The 17522-nt window shown below is 41.2% G+C and overlaps 1 protein-coding gene across 4 annotated transcripts in view; it reads right to left on the bottom strand.

The window, feature by feature from the left end:
• DSTYK (dual serine/threonine and tyrosine protein kinase) overlaps window positions 1-17522 on the bottom strand; it is a 59582-nt gene that overhangs the window by 25635 nt on the left and 16425 nt on the right. For all 4 annotated transcript variants that reach the window (XR_010600389.1, XR_010600390.1, XM_005306418.5 and 1 more), the window contains exon 2: window positions 13467-13855. Coding sequence is in view for 2 of the 4 variants with exons in the window: in XM_005306418.5 (XP_005306475.2) it covers window positions 13467-13855 (389 nt within the window). In the remaining 2 variants the exon portion in view is untranslated. The remainder of the gene's footprint in view (window positions 1-13466; window positions 13856-17522) is intronic.

The raw sequence follows: 17522 nt of genomic DNA, 5'->3' as shown, positions 1-17522 counted from the left end.
GACCCACTCTGGGTTCCCAACCCACAGACCTAGAGAAAAGGCTATTCTATAAGCATTTCCACCATCACCACCATTCAGGCCTCCATGCTACCTCTCAAGAAGCTTGTCCAAGATGCCAACATCCTCAGGCTAATTTTAAAAATAAGACACTAAAAGTTTGCTTTTCATTTAAGGCTATGTTGCAGCCACATTTGTTTACCTTATTTGGCCAACAGGTGGCTATAAAACAGTTTAAGCGCTCAAAGAGCCTGATCAATGACTGAGTTAGTGTTAAGAGCAGATGCCTTCTGTATTTATACCTTTGGCAAAAGGAATGGAAAATCTTTAACTAGCTTCACTCATTTCTTTGTTTGTTGACCTTGAACCAAATCTTTAAGGACCGTAACAGAAAAATCAGGGATGGTCCATTAGTTTTACCACCGGGGTGGTGAGGGGGAAGGGAGGAGGGGACAACAAAAGTTGCTAGCCCCTCTCCCAGGTGCAAAAAGAAATACAACCGCACATCACAACACATGCAAGCAGCCAGTCAGGTAAATTTTAGGTTGTGTGGGGACATGCAGGAGAGCTTTTACATTTTCTGGCTAGAAGCTTCAAGAAGTTCTTTGATCCATTTTGCAGTTATTTGTACTGGTCCTCTTTAGACCAGCTGTGTCTGAGCCATACAGGATCAACAAGTCATGAAAAATCCTGCATCAAGCCTCTTTTCAACTTTCAGCGTGTATTCCAAGCACACCGTTACTGCCCTGAATAGACTCCTATCCACTGCTATTACAACCTGTAGTTATTGCATAAATGAAAATGGCTAAGTGACCATTATTACAGTGGGGTTAAATATGATAATATAAACTGCCCAAGTTTGTTGATATGCAAGCCAAGAAGAAGTACAAGTTAACTTCCTGGCACTTCCAGTAGTGAACTTGTCCCTCATCCTTCCCACAATATACTCATTTGTAGGCTCTTCACCTGCCTATGGTGAAAGAGGCACTGGCCACTGCTAGAAGAAATACCCAAGTTCAGACTGGCCCACCTAAGTTGCCAGTCATATCCTATGTTTCTAATGAGTGATTCAAGCATTGAACATTTCAGCTGGAAAGGTAAGAGTTCAGTTTTTGGCGTGGCTCTGGGACTCTACCACCTGAATAGGAGTTAAATACGGTTAGGAGGCTGCATTATTAGCTACAGATAAAATTCATATATGGTATAACTTTACACAGCTAGACCACATATTTTTAAAGCTACAAATGGTGTTCTCACACTGCTCATAGACGGAAAGGCTCCAGGAGAATGCCTGCCCTGTGGAGTAATTGCCCAAATGACTGCACCAATAGCTGTCTAGAGGTTGGTCAGAACTGTAATACTTTGATTACTGACATAATGCCCAGTGAATGTTGCATATGGACATCAATAAGCATTGCAACACAGTAAGAATTAAACAAGTCACACTTGGGCCAGTCACTTATCCTCTCCTCTGTCACTGAGATACTTGCCTTCTTTTCTCAAGTGCTATAGAGCTAAGTTTTCATATGGGTGAAATGGCTTGATGAATTGGAAGGGGAGGTATATGTACTTAACATTTACAAGATTAGTTTTTTCCTGATTCAAAGTACTCTACAAATGAGAATCAACAATTTGAGGCAGTCAAGTATTCACACCATTTCAATGATTGGGAAACTGAGGTACTGAATTAAGTGAACTGCCCAAGGTCAGAGTGAGTCAGTGTCCAAGACATGACTGGAACTCACTTCCTAGGCCTGGTCTACACTGACTTTAATTTGGATTTAGCAGCGTTAAATCGAATTAACCCTGCACCCGTCCACACAACAAAGCCATTTATTTCGAAATAAAGGGCTCTTAAAATCGATTTCTGGTTGTTAGTGAATTACCTACCATTTGGTCATTTGGAAGGGGCTGATGACAACTGATGAGCTGTTAAGTATGTACTGATGGTGATGACAGCAACAGTGTCATTCGGGTGGGATGAGTCTGCAATCTTCATACCATTTAGACATTGGGTACAAGTACAGTATCAACATTCTAAATACAGTTTTTGGCATTTTGGTTTACAGTGCAACCAGTAAGATTTCACAGCCAAGAAAGAACATTAGGAAGGCATCTTAAACAAATCAGTGCTGTTCCTCAAGATTCTGCTATTGGCTACCATTCTTGCAGTATCAAAGTCCCTTAGGTGTCTGGACCAGATGTAGAGCTATCACAGGGATCCTCTCATGCAAGTACATTTTTTTTTCCCTGGAGATTCAACTAAGAAGAAATGTTAACAGATCCTTAGGTTTCCATTCCAACATCAGAGTTTGGCACAGTATGCAGACTGCTGGAGAAGCCAGTGGGAGAACTGCATGTAAAAATCCAGATGCACTCATGAAATTCTTTGGAGAAAGCTTCACAGTAAAAACTTCAGTTTCTTTGATTGCAACTCCAAGGTTCTCCAATCTCAGAAATACAGATCCCCAGTTTTCATGTTTACAGACATAGTTCATTACATGAACTGCCCTACAGCCCTGGGCTTGTGCTACAAATAATTGACTAATGTACAGTATCACCCTTTTAGAAAGGAAAAAAAGATTTAATTTTAAATTAACTGGAAATGCATTTACATAGCCAGGCAAAACTATTTCAATTTGATTTAATGGTGTTGTCTTTAAAAGCTATGAGCAAAGTATCCTAGTTAGTTTCTCTGCTGTGGAACCAAGTGGAGGACATGTCACTCATTTCCACAGAATCTGAGACTCTAGGAGTCTCCTTTAAAATGTTCCTAGAGATTTTTGCTAGGGGTGAAGTGCTCCCTGAGATGAGAAATAAAAACACTCCAGCAGTAGAGGCCCAAGAAAAAGCATCTCTCTTTTTAACTACAAAACAACAAGAAACAAAATTTAACATCCATATAAATGTGAAAAGTTTTTGAATTTCAGTATTGCCCTGCAGTGTTGGAAACCCAATCAGCATTGCATTAGACCATGAAAAATCACAATGAAACACAAGAACTAGGCAAAGGTGAGAAACATTCCTTTTTTTAAAATTGAAGTAGCTTCTTAGGCTCCATCTTCAGGGTTGAGCTGTGGGAGGAGGGCTGGTGGCCCTAGAGCTGAGCAGTTTTAAGGATGCAGTTTAAGATTCACTTTCACTTGTTCAGTCTAGACCTTTATTTGGACAATTAGATTATTTACACAGGAGGTGAAGTGCTGGAGGAGGAGATGAGATTGTCGGTACAGCTCATTTTCTACCTCTGTATTGAAGCCAAATCTCACTCTAATGGATGCAATTTACTCACATATAGAGGGTTAATCAGACAGTTCTGATATCTGTGAGATGCTTTCAGATCCTTTGATAAAGAGGTGCAAGGCAGCAAAAATACTGTCACCCTTTGGGGTATTCAAGAAGCCCTAGGTAGGATACCTTGCCTTTGTCCACAGGGGGTTGATTCAGCCTTAGATTTAATTTAAGCATAATTTTACCATATGCATAGCCCTTTGAGCTTTCGAGTAAACATTCACCTAGTCAGCATTATTTCAGTATTATTTGTTTCCAATAGTAGTAGTTTCCTATTTAAAGAGGGGGGGGAAAAAGAGGAGGCACAAAACAATTCTGCTAACAAAAGCGAAAGAGAACAAGTTACAGCTCGATTTTAACTAGCTAATCATGACGCATGCATTTTTACAGTTTCCATTTAGCGAGTGCCTAGTTGCCCAGTGCTTTAAATGGATTGCTCCTAGGTGTCCTGCATCCTGATGTGCCACTGGTTGGCACTGCAACTTGGAAGTCCCAATACTAAAAACTTACAATGAAGGGCCAGCTCTGAAACAAAACTTCCTTTACATTTGATGAAGAGTTAAATATGCCCCTTTGGGTGTGGCTGAAAGGATTACAATTCTGGATGCTACTTTATTAAGAGTTCAAAATTTCTCCCAAATAATCCAGAAATGAAGGCATAAGTGAGATCTTTACTGTGCACCAGAAGGAGCCACTCTGAGCTCAGAGTGGGTGGGGGAGAAATACATGACTAAATTTTTAGTCAAGTGAAAGACTTGAGTAGAGTAGTCTCCCTTTTTTCCCCCCCACCCTTTAAAAAAAAAAAAAAAGTCTTGCCAGCAGTTTGCCTGCTAAACTAAGCCTGTCATGGGACTCCCAAGCCCATAGCTAAACAAGAGTACAAACTAAAGAAAAATTGGATGGGCAATTCTGCAATATTCACATTGAAAGATGACTCACATGGATGACTATAAACAAAGGAGGAAGCTAGTACTGTCTCTAGGAGACGGGGGGGGGGGGGTAGAGGCGGGGCGGGTGTGTGGAGAAGAAATGCAGTGCGAGCAACTGGTCCTTGTTTTAGCAGAGACCTTGTAGGATTTTCCAGCAACATTAGTAGAAGCAAACAAATGAGGTTATGAGGTAATTTACCCCAATTTATGGCACTTCTCTGAATATTTCCATATGCTATTCGGTTGTATGTTCTTAAACTTGGATTACAAACTCTTCAAGGCAGCAATCTAGTCTTCTTGTGTGTGCCCTGCAGCATGTACACCTATGGAAATATCTTGGAACCTTAAGCAGTTCTCACTAAATTAGAGCTCTCAGTAAGTATGCGCTGCTGTATCTGGCAAAAGCTTCAAATACATTACTGTCAAATAATTACATCCATGTTTTCCCAAAGTTAAAACCCTGTCTAAAATCAAGACTTATTGAACACTTGGAGACCTAAACACCAACTCCACAACTATTTGGGTTACAATTCTGCTTCTTGAGCGAATATTGCCCAACATATGTGGACAGCACCTATTCAATAAGAACTGTAATACAAAACAGACAATTAGGAAAAAGGCATTCCATTCTCCTCTCACTCTGACAGCCTATGCATATTTCTATGGACTAAATTCTGTACGTCTCTATTCAAGGGCAGAAGTTAGCCCCAGTACTAAATAAATAAATACAGGTAAAAGGAAAAACACTATAGACAATACATAATGAAGAAGAGAAACAATTAAATAGCTTATTGCACTGGGATAAAGATCTTCAGGGACACCGCCAGTTACCTTGTACTTTAGGATAAAAATTGGCAGAGGATTGCCATATTCTCATATACCTGCCTCCTATTCATCTAAGAATGAGACTCATTTGCTGCTTCCAAAATGACCCTACCCCAGATTATTAGACCTGGGACAGTTTCATTTTCCATTTATTGGGGGAAAGACTTTTGTAGTTAGAGGTGCTCAGAGGCTATCCTTTGTTAACCAAGCTTGCTGTTGAGTCTCACTAAGCATAATCCACTCGAAGTCTCAATTCAGTATTTCAAGTCCAGTACTCTTCTGATTCCAAGAATAGATCCACCACGGAGCACAAACAATCAATGCAATCACTAGGTGAATAAATCAGATGCTGCTAGGGACAAATTACACAACTGTGCTATAAATCTGAGGTATTTATACGCCCAGAGCACCTCACCATCTTTGATACATTTACCCTCAACACCCCTATGAGGTAGGAAAGTACTATTATCCTCATTGAACACAGACTTCAGACATCAAGAAATTAAATGATTTGCTCAAGGTAACACTAAGCATATGGCAGATTAGGGAATTGAACCCAGAACTTTGAGTCCCAGGCCAGCACCCTAAACTAAAACTGACAGTAACACTCTGTGTCAGCACCCTTTGCAAATACAAGCTGTCCGTGCTACTTTGTTTCTTTGGATAAAGACCGTCTGTGTCATTAATAGGAATCCTGCTCCACTATGGAAAGTTTGTGTTCTTCCATCAGTAAAAGGGCCAATTAAACAAAGTCTACAGATAACACTCAAGAGATACGAAACAGTTTGAACGGTGTTTAACACTAGACTCTTCTTACCCTACTGCAAAAGCCACAGAACCTGCCCCATCGAGAGAGAGAGAGAGCACTCTAAGCCAGCAAAAAAACTGAAAGTAGTGACATTCAAAGCATAGCACAAGACCCAGATTCTAGTTCTAATTGGATACGGGTGGAAGGAAATATGAATTTCACAGTGATTGTACTTCTGAGAATACCCTACCTCTAGCACTGAACCCAGGTCAGACCTAAACAGAACAGCTCTCAGACATTTAATTCTGGTGCTCAGCAAAAGCACCTCAGTCAAGCTTAATTGCAGCAGTGCTAGATTGTGGTTGGGAGGAAAGGCTCAGCCAGAATCCAGCCATATAGAGTACATCTACACTGCAAAAGGTAACGTGGCAGCAAGCCTCAGAGCCCAAGTCAACTGATTTGGGCTTGGGTACAAGGCTAGAAATAGCAGCGTAGATATTCGGGCTGGACCCTGGACTCCAAGACCCCTTCCCACTGCTGGGTTTGAGACCCCAAGCTCCAGCCCAACCCAAAATGTCTACACTGCTATTTTTAGCCCTGTAGCATGAGCCTGAGTCAGTTGACACAGGCTCTGAGACTTGCCACCAAGGGTCTTTCTTTGCCGTGTAGACATACCCTTAGGGTTTTACACAGAAAGTCAAAACCAAACATCTTAACTGGTCTCAGAATCAAGACAGGAAACCAACGTACACTTCAGAGCCTTTGCGTAAAATGTTCTTTACAACCAACACCAAATGGATATGCAGTCATTCTTTGCCACCTGTAACGGACAAATGGTGAGGAGAATTCAAACGTAACAGCATTGCATTGGTGCACAAGCAGCAGTAGCAAAGCCAATTCAATGAAGTTACTGACCCACCTACTTTTGTTACCCGAGATAAAGTGATAAAGAGATAAAACTGAAAAGTATTGACCGCATGTGGCAAGTACGGTTTCCTTACATTTTTACTGGGAATTTCCTGTAAGCACCTACAAGCCTCAGACTCCACTTGCATTCAAAAGGTAAGAAAATCACCCCACTAAGAGTAAAGCACAAAGCAAGACTGATCTGTGATCCAGGGTATAAAGGAAGTTTCAGTCTGTGCTTTTTAGTTGTCTAATGGTTTTCCTTGGGATGCACAATATTTCAGAGATCTCAGTTGGACCCTCTGAGCACTATTGATTCAGCAAAATTAACAAGTGTTTACTTTCACCATAAATCTGTCTGGTTACATTGATTATTCCTCCGTGATTCAGATGCATTCCTTTGTACAAGTGATCCCCAAGGAGTAGAATAGCTTTGCCAAATGTGGGTTTTTTGGGGGGCCAGTTACATTATAAATATGCCTAAGAGCAAATATACCTGCCAGCACAGAATTGTGCTCCCAAACCACCATACCCACGTAGAGTCAGAATCCTGGCTCTTCTTTCTGTGAAGCAAGATGTTTATTTCAGCTCGGATATCCTTTAGTAACCCAGAAAAAGGTAGCAAATCCTATCCTAAACACCAAAGATTGTCAAGCTATAGGTTAACACATTAAGACTGCTTAACATGTGCTGACTGCATAATGCTCCAGATCTGCTGTGTTCCTACAGAGCCTTACAGAACCTTCTATGATGTACTGTCGCTTAAGATTCACTTTGTTCTTTATAGAAAAGTGAAACAGACATGGTCTATGTGCCCAATCCAAACCTGCCTATGTAATTAAGCATCTTGCCCAGATTTTTTTAAACCCACACAACATCCATTACAAGCAATAGATGTGTCAGCATTTCCAGGATCAAGACTGAATTCTATTGGTAAACGTTTTAAGAGACAGAATTAGAGGTTAGGACCATTATGAGAAATATCCAAGTCAGATACAGAACAAGTTCTACTGAATTCAAATATAGGTCTAGTAAGCAAGCATTCAGAGTCCATAAGGCAACACCACGGTCAAGCCCATTCTAATTTTTTACAGAGTAGTAGCACAATGTTTCTTCAGTGACTCTAGTAAGGGGGAGATGATGTCACTAACAAAATATTTGGCACAAAGATCTGTAAGCACCAATCTAGATAAACACACTGTTAGTGGAGGAAGGAGTTTAATTATAAAAAAAATAAAATAAAATAAAAATGAGACTATCAGGAATAGCATCGGCAGCAGCTACAGCGAGGGTATATTTGCAACTTGATTTTTCGTGTTGGGCTCCTTCAGCTCAGTGGGTGTCAACAGGAACTGGGACGCTCAGTGCCTCTGGTAAAAAGTAACCATAGTGTGGACACTTACGCTTTAAAGACATGATCTCCCCCAGCGTGCAACTGTTACTAGCAGCTCAATAGATTTGTTTCTCTAGTCCAAGTAAGCAGGAATTTCTTGGCAAGAGCCATGCTACAGAGGTGCAGATTAGGGCTTATGTCTATTTTAAGTGTTCTTGTAAATCCTCTTATTGCTCTAATAATGTGCCAGCACTACTGTCTATCACCAGCAGGCATTTTACCACTGTTACACTTACCTCTGCTCAGTGTGGCTCTAGTCTGCTCAACATGCCCACCAAAGCTAGAGCAATGGTTGAAGAATTTCAGAAAGCCCTCTATGCACTCCAGGCAAGACCAGTGACGTGGGCTACCACCTAGGGCACTGTGGTCAGGGGGCACTAGGCACAGTGCAGAGATGCACACTGCCGGTGGGCAGGGGAGCACCCAGAGGAGTGAGTGACAGTGGGGAGCGCCACACATAGGTGGAGTTTGGAAGGGTAGGGGGGCATTACCCCCCAAACTCAGAGGAGACATGTGGGGGACACCCAGATTTCTCTCTGCTTCCTCCCTAAGGAGGAATGTTTTGGGGAGGAGGGGTGAGCAGTGATGCACAGAGCACCTGGTGTTCCTGTTCACCCCCCCTCCCCCAAAAATGTTCCTCTGCAACCCCCGCCCCCAGGGGGCTGCGGGGGGGGGGGGTGAGCAGCAACGTCAGGTGCTGTGTGTCCAGGTCCATATCCTCATGTGGTTGAGGTTCTCTTTAAAAGAACTAACAATTATCCAAAGCACAGGACTTGGTGGTGACGGGGGACTTCAACTACTCAGACATCTATTGGGAAAACACAGCAGGACACAGATTATCCAATACATTCCAAGAACTTGATGGAGACCATTTATTTCAGAAAGTGGAGAAAGCTACTAGGGGAGAAGCTGTTCTAGATTGGATTTTGACAAATAGACAGGAACTGGTTGAGAATTTTGAAAGTGGAAGGCAGCTTGGGTGAAAGTGATCATGAAATGATCAAGTTAATGATTCTAAGGAATGCTAGGAGGGAGAACAGCAAAATAAAGATAATGGATTTCAAGAAGGCAGACTTTAGCAAACTCAGGGAGTTGGTAGGTAAGATCCCATGGGAAGCAAGTCTAAGGGGAAAAAACTGAAGACAATTGGCAGTTTTTCAAAAAGAGACAGACATTAAGGGCATGAGAGCAAACTATCCCACTATGTAGGAAAGATAGGAAGTATGGCAAGAAACCACCCTGGCTTACCCAGATCTTCAATGATCTAAAAATTAAAGAAGAGTCCTGCGAAAAGTGGAAACTAGGTCAAATTACAAAGGATGAATATAAACAAATAACACAAGTATGTAGGGACAAAATTAGAAAGGCCAAGGCACAAACCAAGATCAAACTAGCTAGTCCATTACTCAATGAGTGTGTGTGTGTGTGTGTGTGTGTGTGTGTGTGTGTGGGGGGGGGGGGGGGGGGGGGGGGGGGGGGGGAATAACAGAAAATGTGGAGTTTCAGAGTAGCAGCCGTGTTAGTCTGTATCCCGCAAAAAGAAGAACAGGAGTACTTGTGGCACCTTAGAGACTAACAAATTTATTAGAGCATAAGCTTTCGTGGACTACAGCCCACTTCTTCGGATGCATATAGAATGGAACATATATTGAGGAGATATATATACACACATACAGAGAGCATAAACAGGTGGGAGTTGTCTTACCAACTCTGAGAGGCCAATTAATTAAGAGAAAAAATCACTTCAAAAGTTTTTTTTCCTCTTAATTAATTGGCCTCTCAGAGTTGGTAAGACAACTCCCACCTGTTTATGCTCTCTGTATGTGTGTATATATATCTCCTCAATATATGTTCCATTCTATATGCATCCGAAGAAGTGGGCTGTAGTCCACGAAAGCTTATGCTCTAATAAATTTGTTAGTCTCTAAGGTGCCACAAGTACTCCTGTTCTTCTTTTTGCAGAAAATGTGGAAATGGCAAAGGTGCTTAATGACTACTTTGTTTCGGTTTTCACCAAGAAGGTTGGTGGTGATTGGATGTCTAACTTAGTAAATGCCAGTGAAAATGAGGTAGGATCAGAGGCTAAAATAGGGAAAGAACAAGTTAAAAATTACTTAGACAAATCAGATGTCAAGTCACTAGGGCCTGATGAAATGCATCCTAGAATACTCCAGGAGCTGACTGAGGAGAGGATTCTGATTCTATGTGGGCACAGAAGAGGTTAGGGGAGAAGGGGGTGCAGTAGAGGAGTGCAGGGCTTATGGGAGAAAGGGTTATTCGTTATTATTGTTAATCTATTTTACAAATTTCAGATATACCTCTCAGATTAGATGCCTGAAAAATCACACTCAAATTTTTACCAGAGACTACCATTTCTCAGCTTCTCTGCACTAGCACAAGATGGCTCCCTCTCCCCATCTGTCTGCCTGGGTTCTCTCCTTCCCTCACTTTTTTCTTGGGAGCATGCAAAAACGGATCAGTGGGAGCAAAAGATTTGATCCTGAAACCTTTAATCTTCAAGGACCCCTTACTCATACACTTAATCCCACTGAACTCATGAAGCTTGCAAGATCTGTCCCCAGCTCCCGCTGTAGCTCAGTAGTTCAGAGTTTTGGAGCAGCACTATATTTGTGTTGCTTTGCCTGCAAACATGTTTAAGTTTTGCTGCTGTCAAGAGGAATAAAGAACGATTGTATGTTCTACCATACAGTCTTTGTATCCTGACGTATAATCACATATGGCAGACTCCTGTATACACCATGTGTTGTGAGAGAAAGCATGTTTTTCTTGCTGATTCTCAGACACACTGCAGATGTAAAATGTTATTAAAGCTAGAACACATGGGTTTGCACAGGAAAAATTTCCCTAAAAATTAATTCCTAATAAAGGTAATTTCTTCTGAATAAGCACTGGGATCCACTTTTGCAATATTTATTAGCCTAATCAAATTATTATTTTTGTAAAGACTGTTTAATAGCAGACAATGTAAAGTCAAAGTCCAAAATGTATACCCTTTATGCCATGGTTTTTGCACTTTATACATTTTAGCTAACATAGAAAGCTGCTAAGTGGTAGCTAAATTATACAATTGTAAGAACAGAACCCTGGTGAAGCAAGCACTGCATGTTCTGTATTCTGTTTGACTGGTTATTGTGAATATGTTTTTTAAGCCTTAATATCTTGAGACTCCAATTCCAGAGCTACGGATAGTGGAAATTCCTATAGTTGATGATGCAGTGTCCGTCCTATTTTACTGGAATGTGCAGAACAGTGTACTTCTCTTTTAGATCACTTAAAATTACAAATACAAAAAATAAAACAGTTAAAATAAGTCGATTTGTTTTAAATTATTAAATCTGTAACAGACCAGCAAGAGGGAAAGCTGATCTAGAAATGATCCTCTCTCATGGCATTGTATTCAACTAGCCAGACAGAGCAGACATAAGAGACAAACTCTACAAAGTGGCATCTTTTACAATGTACAGAAAGATCTGTATAGTGTTTTGAACTATTTTTTTTCCCAAATCACAGAATGTGACAGTACGACAAGTTTCTGGTCACTTGGCAGTTCTCTGGTATGCCATCTTGAGAGCTGGGAGGCTGGAGAGTTCCCAGCCAGTGCTTAATTTGTGCTGTGGCTCAGCCCCAGTATCTCTTTCAATGCAAATTAAGCACTGGCTGGAGGCAGCGGGGCCCAGGGTGCCATTTTCCCTAAGGCCGGCCCAGACCAGGCCCCGATAATTTGACATGGACAGAAAGCTATCCCTAGTCAACTGATCCTTATCTACATTAACAAAGTCTCCCACTGCTGCAGTGTATTAAATAAATACTCTTAGACGTTTGATCTTCCCTGCTTTTAGTCTCATGAAATTTCATCTTTTAAAAAAAAGCCTTCAACCCAAGTTGAGGCTAGCAGTAACCCCCACCCCGCAACTCCCTCTTCCGCTAGAAGAGGTCTCCTTACTTCGCCATCCCTTTTCAAGTTAATCTGAGTGGCTGTTTTCATCTAACTTGTCCTAAATATAATCAAAGCTAAACAAAGAGATCTTTGTGACTTGCATGAGAAATTGGCAAGAGGGTTGTGAGCGGCACCGTGCTCAGATGACCTATATAAAAATTTAACCAAATAAGTAAGTAAAATATTTTAATTTAAAACTAGACAATACTTTCAAGCTTAACTCCACTGGATATCACATGATCACATGCCCAAGACAACATTTTCCAACATGAACACTCATGGCTATTGGAAAAAATCATAAAAGAAAACCAAACAATGTTCATGGGCTGATTTTGTCTTTAGCTGTAGGCTGGTTTATACAATATATGTTGTGACTTGGAAGTGAGGAAAGGCAGTTTCCCACCAGACTTGTTTGTAAGTTATCAATAGCTCATTGACAGAAATTACTGTCTTAGCCGACTTATTTTATTGTTCTGTAGATGTACATTGATAAACTTAATATCTGATCTGTTTCTCAGATCAGATATTGAGTAGATATAAACTACTGTATCTCCTAATGCAGTTATTTACCAGTCACCACGTTGTGTTCTAGGAATAAGAATATACTGCGATATGGTAAATGCTTTTGAACGTAAGCCACAGTGAGTCTTTTGTCTTTAAAAGCATTTATTAAATATTTGTGGAGTCTCAACACTCCCGAGGTAAGACTGCATTATCTTTATCTTATGGATGAGGATATTTCGAGAGGTTACGTGACTCACCCAAGGTCACAGTACGGCTATGACAAATCTAGGAATAGACTCTCACAGTTCCCTGCTCTAACCGAACAGGAAAACACACACCTATGGTTGTTACCACCTAAAAAAAGCCTCAACTGGTTTGGCACTCTGTTATAAAACCTGAGCCTAGGAAACGCCAATAGTTCTCAACTCACACTGCTGTCTGGGAGCGGAAGGTACTCAGCCCTTACAGAACACCAAGTCATTCTGTCCCATCACAGAACTGGGATGTGGAATGCTTAGGCTGTGCCCACAGGGTTGACACATGAGTGGTGTGCAGCAAGTCATTCTTTGAAGACAGTCATTCTGGACAGGAGGCAGATACTGAAGGTATTTGGGACTGCAGTCCTTCAGGTTTAAGAGATGCTTAAGGTGCATCTGTTTAAATTTGTCTTTTGAGATAGGTAGTAGTAATAAAAAAAGTGATCTATTTGTGACTAGGGCAATAAACATATGTATGCACACACACCCTGTTACATCACCACCACACTTCCAGGCTTCTCTGGGGGAAGATATTGCCTCTTCCAGCTTCCTTCACATTGTTTTATATCTTAACATTTTCATGTGCAATAAACTATCTGCTGATAAGCCTAAATATAACAACTATAAGAGACAACACCACACGTGCGTCTCTAATCAGTACCTTTAGTAGCAAGTAAGGCAGCGTCACCTCCAGCTCTGCCATCTGGTGTGCTGGATCCTCATTGTCCCCATGGATTTCCAAGTCCTCCTCTGGTATTGTGTCCCATTGCCCTTGATGGGCTGCCAACATATGCACCAGTTCATACTGCCCGGGCAGCGCCAGACTAATCCGTGTTTGTGTCCCATGTGTGAAGCGGATCCGCCGCCTCTTACAGTTCTCCTCGCTGCTTATTTTGGTGGTGGGTAGCAGCTTCTCACCCAAAAGCATGTTTAGTAATTGGCATTTGGCATTGCAGTTCTGACCAAGGATTAGAAGGCATGGGTGCCAGTTCACTGTCAGCTGGAGGTACTCCTCTTCATAGTGGGGGAAGGATAAGGAAATCAATTGTCCTAGAATTCAAACAAAGATTGCATTAGGAATGCTGATTAACATATGCAATAGGCAACCCTATGAATGCGTGCCCTACAGTTCTGTATCTATTGTCAGCACAGCATTATTTTCGGAAAGGTGCATGTCCTGTAAGGAACAAAGCAGAAACCCAGCCAGACACTCATGTTTAATAACACTAAGTATTTACATGTGTTTTGCACCTTCAAACTAATTTCACCCATTCAGGGCTTGTACTGAATTAAAACAACAGCAGAAGTTCATTGCACTTCATTTTCGTGAAATTTAGGGTCTCGTTAGGAAGGATCTCATCACTTTCTGTATTTACTAATCAATTGAATAGAAAGTTAAATTGGAATTAAGAGAACACTTTGACAAGATCCAGGCAAGCCTGGGGAGTGGGTGGGGAGGTGGTTGAATGAACAGTTACAACTATTAGAAACATCAAATGATCTTTGTAATTGTAATTTTGTACTTCTACAGAGTCTCAGGAGAGAAACTAACAAATCTCAACATCCCTGGGCTAGCCACCCCAATTTTGTAGGCTGGATAATGATCCTAAGAGGGAAGTCACTCAGCCAGAACAACATCCCAGGAGCACTGGCACCTGGTCCCCTATTTTAACTGCTAGACCACCACCTCCAGACTTAAAATTCTTTCTACCTTCACCTGCATACGATATATTCCCTCACCTTGGCCCAGCTTGTGAGATTCACGGATCAGCTTATTCTAGAGTATCCCTCAAGATTTGTTATAAACCCGCAAAGAAGAGTTCAGAGCAAAGCAACTGACAGTGTATTACAGCAAGTACTTGAAGACAGACAACACCCAGACATCCTTCATATGAAAATAAGTTTTTAATGGTCTTTCCTCAACAAGTTAAAAGCCACCCCCTGGTTTTCCTATTAAGAAGAGAGAGGAGGAAACTAGGAAGGTTGAAATGACTAAGAGGCACCTACATTTACTGGTGGTAGTGTACGATACTGAAGTGTGCTAGAATAGTGCTTCATCTTGGGGCTTCAAAACAAGATGGAGTGACAGAGTTAAGAATGCCATTAAGCATTTTGCAAACGCTTCCCAAGCTGTGATGCCCTGTTTGAACAGAATGCTCTGAGTCATGCACTAGGAAAAAAAAAAAAATCCAACAAGCAATGAATTGGTTGAAGTTCCCCCCAGCCCCACAAACTAGAATAACCTGACAGTGTGTAACACACATCCAAGAGGGTTACAAGAAAGACAGGCTTGTTCACCTTCAAAGCTTAGGCTCATTGACGTGGGAAGTGACAATTTCTAAAGATTCTGGCTGTAACATCAAAGAATTTACAGCAATGCCACTGTAAAGCCTCCCTCACTGCTAGATATTGGTACATTACAAAAATGTAAGAAGGAAATTAAATGCTTTCACATCTCTGAATAAGACAGGATGCAGTGTAAGCAAGACCCTGTTCATGGCGGTCAGTGGTAAATATTGCATTGTCGTTGGAGAGTGAGCTACAGTGAGATTGTCTGAAATAATTAGGGTCTACTTTTACTTTAATTTCACTGACTGACTTTTTCCTAATATATAAAGGGTGGGGTAGATGGGAAGGTCAGAGGTCAGGCTGAACAAATAAAAGTCACAAAATAGTTGAGTTGGGGAGTGGGAAGAAGGTCCTCACGGTAGTTGAGAGTAGCCAGATATTGTTCCTTTTTCTTCACTCCTCTGACATATGCCTTTTGTTTCAATACTGGAGGTTGACTGAAGTGAAGAGAATAGTGCCACATCATGCAAAATTAGTTTACTTACCAAATAATACTGACTTAAACACTACATATGATTTAACTTGAACTTTAGTCTAAACTGCTTTATAATCAAAATTACTACAGATTGTCTATTAAATATCTGCATCTCCCACACAGTAGCTGTGGCATTTCTTGCGGCCACACCCTCTCGCCTTCTCATTTGAGAAGTCTGAATTATTACTTGAGTACCTGAACCATTAACGGGTTTCAGAGTGGTAGCCGTGTTAGTCCGGATCAGCAAAAAGAACGAGGAGTACTTGTGGCACCTTAGAGACTAACACATTTATTTATTATGCTCAAATAAATTTGTTAGTCTCTAAGGTGCCACAAGTACTCCTCGTTCTTTTTGCAGATCCATTAACCTATAACTTTGCTCCCCCACTTATACAATAAGGCCAACACAAGATGCTCAGCATAACTGAAGAGTTACTCCTCAGCACTGGTTTTGGCCCTTTTGAATTCCTGGTTAGTACGAGATTGTATAGGACAAAACTGTCTGCCCTATAAACCGCATCTTAAGGACCTTTGAGTTACGCTAAATCCAACTAACTACAGAGAAATTCTAGATGGTATAAGAAATTGAGAAAACTGATATGGGGCCAGATTCTCATCTGGCTAAGGCAGCATAGTTCCATTGTGTTCAAAAGAGCTATAGTGATTTAAACTAGCCCAGAATCTGGCCCACGTTTTGGATGAGATTTGAAAAGATTGATATATAGAAAGTTTATTCTAGGTAGTGGGATCTGCATAGGTTAAGATTCTTGCACCAACAGTACACACAGAAACAGGGAAGAGATGAGTGCTAGACTGGTGGTCAGTAGCGAAGAGCCAAGATCCATGAGATGGGGGAGGAGGGGGGAAAATCAATGCACAAAGTTTTCAAAACAGAGGCAAATTTAAATTAGATTCTGCAATTAAGGGGCAAGACACTTCACAGGGATGTGCTTTTTCATACTGCAAAAGAAAGCACGAGTTAGGGATAGCAGAAGTAAAAGGCATGAGACGCTGGTCAATAAAATTCTCACTGCCCCTTTACTACGGTCATTTCTGCACAGCATATTGTCTGGACAGTAACTACAGAGTTTACACGTCAGACGCCAGCATGGAACCAAGACAATTATGACAGCAGAACAGAGCTTCTTCTACTCCACCCCCATTCCCATGAATGTATCAAAACAGGACAAACTACTGATGTCGGGGGGGGGGGGGGGGAGAGAGATAGAGATCCAATTCAATCTAGAGTTAATCTTAAACTGGAAATTAATGAATGCACAAGACTTGTTAGGGGTGGAGGAGGAGGAGGAACTTTACCCTGATAAGTAGTGTCGTATGACAAAATGCACCAAGCTCAGGCATCAAACATGCTAAATCTATTTAGAACATAAGTGAATTTGGGAAAGGAATGGCAAAGAAGAAACCTTTCAAAGCTGAAGCAACTTCTTACAATTAAAGCATCTCCATGTTAGTCTGGGTTTGTTCATGTATCAATATATTCACTTTATGGGTGCACAAAGGTACTAGAGATCCTTCTTTTTATGAAGAATGGAAGGATAGTCATCATATTACAAGGTAACTTGATCACCTGTTTCTAGAAACCTGAGCAGATTCAGACAGTGAATACTCATGCTGTTTGAGTGCAGTTATCTTGCCAGCCATCCTGACTTGAGCTTCAGTCAATTCCCAAATGGCCTTATAATTTTTATCTTTCCACTGAAAATGGAAGTTTCTTGGCTCACACTAGCAGCTTACTAATGAAGCGCAATGGGAGCATAAAAAGTCAAATGTACATTATAAAAACTGTTTCAAGTATTAAGGTCTAACAAAGTGCCCCGCAGTTGTATTAGTGGCCCATGTAGGCTCACGCTGCATATTCTCCAAAGTTATTAA

Source organism: Chrysemys picta, chromosome 4 (genome assembly GCF_011386835.1).
Source record: "Chrysemys picta bellii isolate R12L10 chromosome 4, ASM1138683v2, whole genome shotgun sequence".
Lineage (NCBI taxonomy): Eukaryota > Metazoa > Chordata > Testudines > Emydidae > Chrysemys > Chrysemys picta.
The sequence above is the reverse complement of the archived record's forward strand: the minus strand, read 5'-3'. Positions and strand labels throughout refer to the sequence as shown.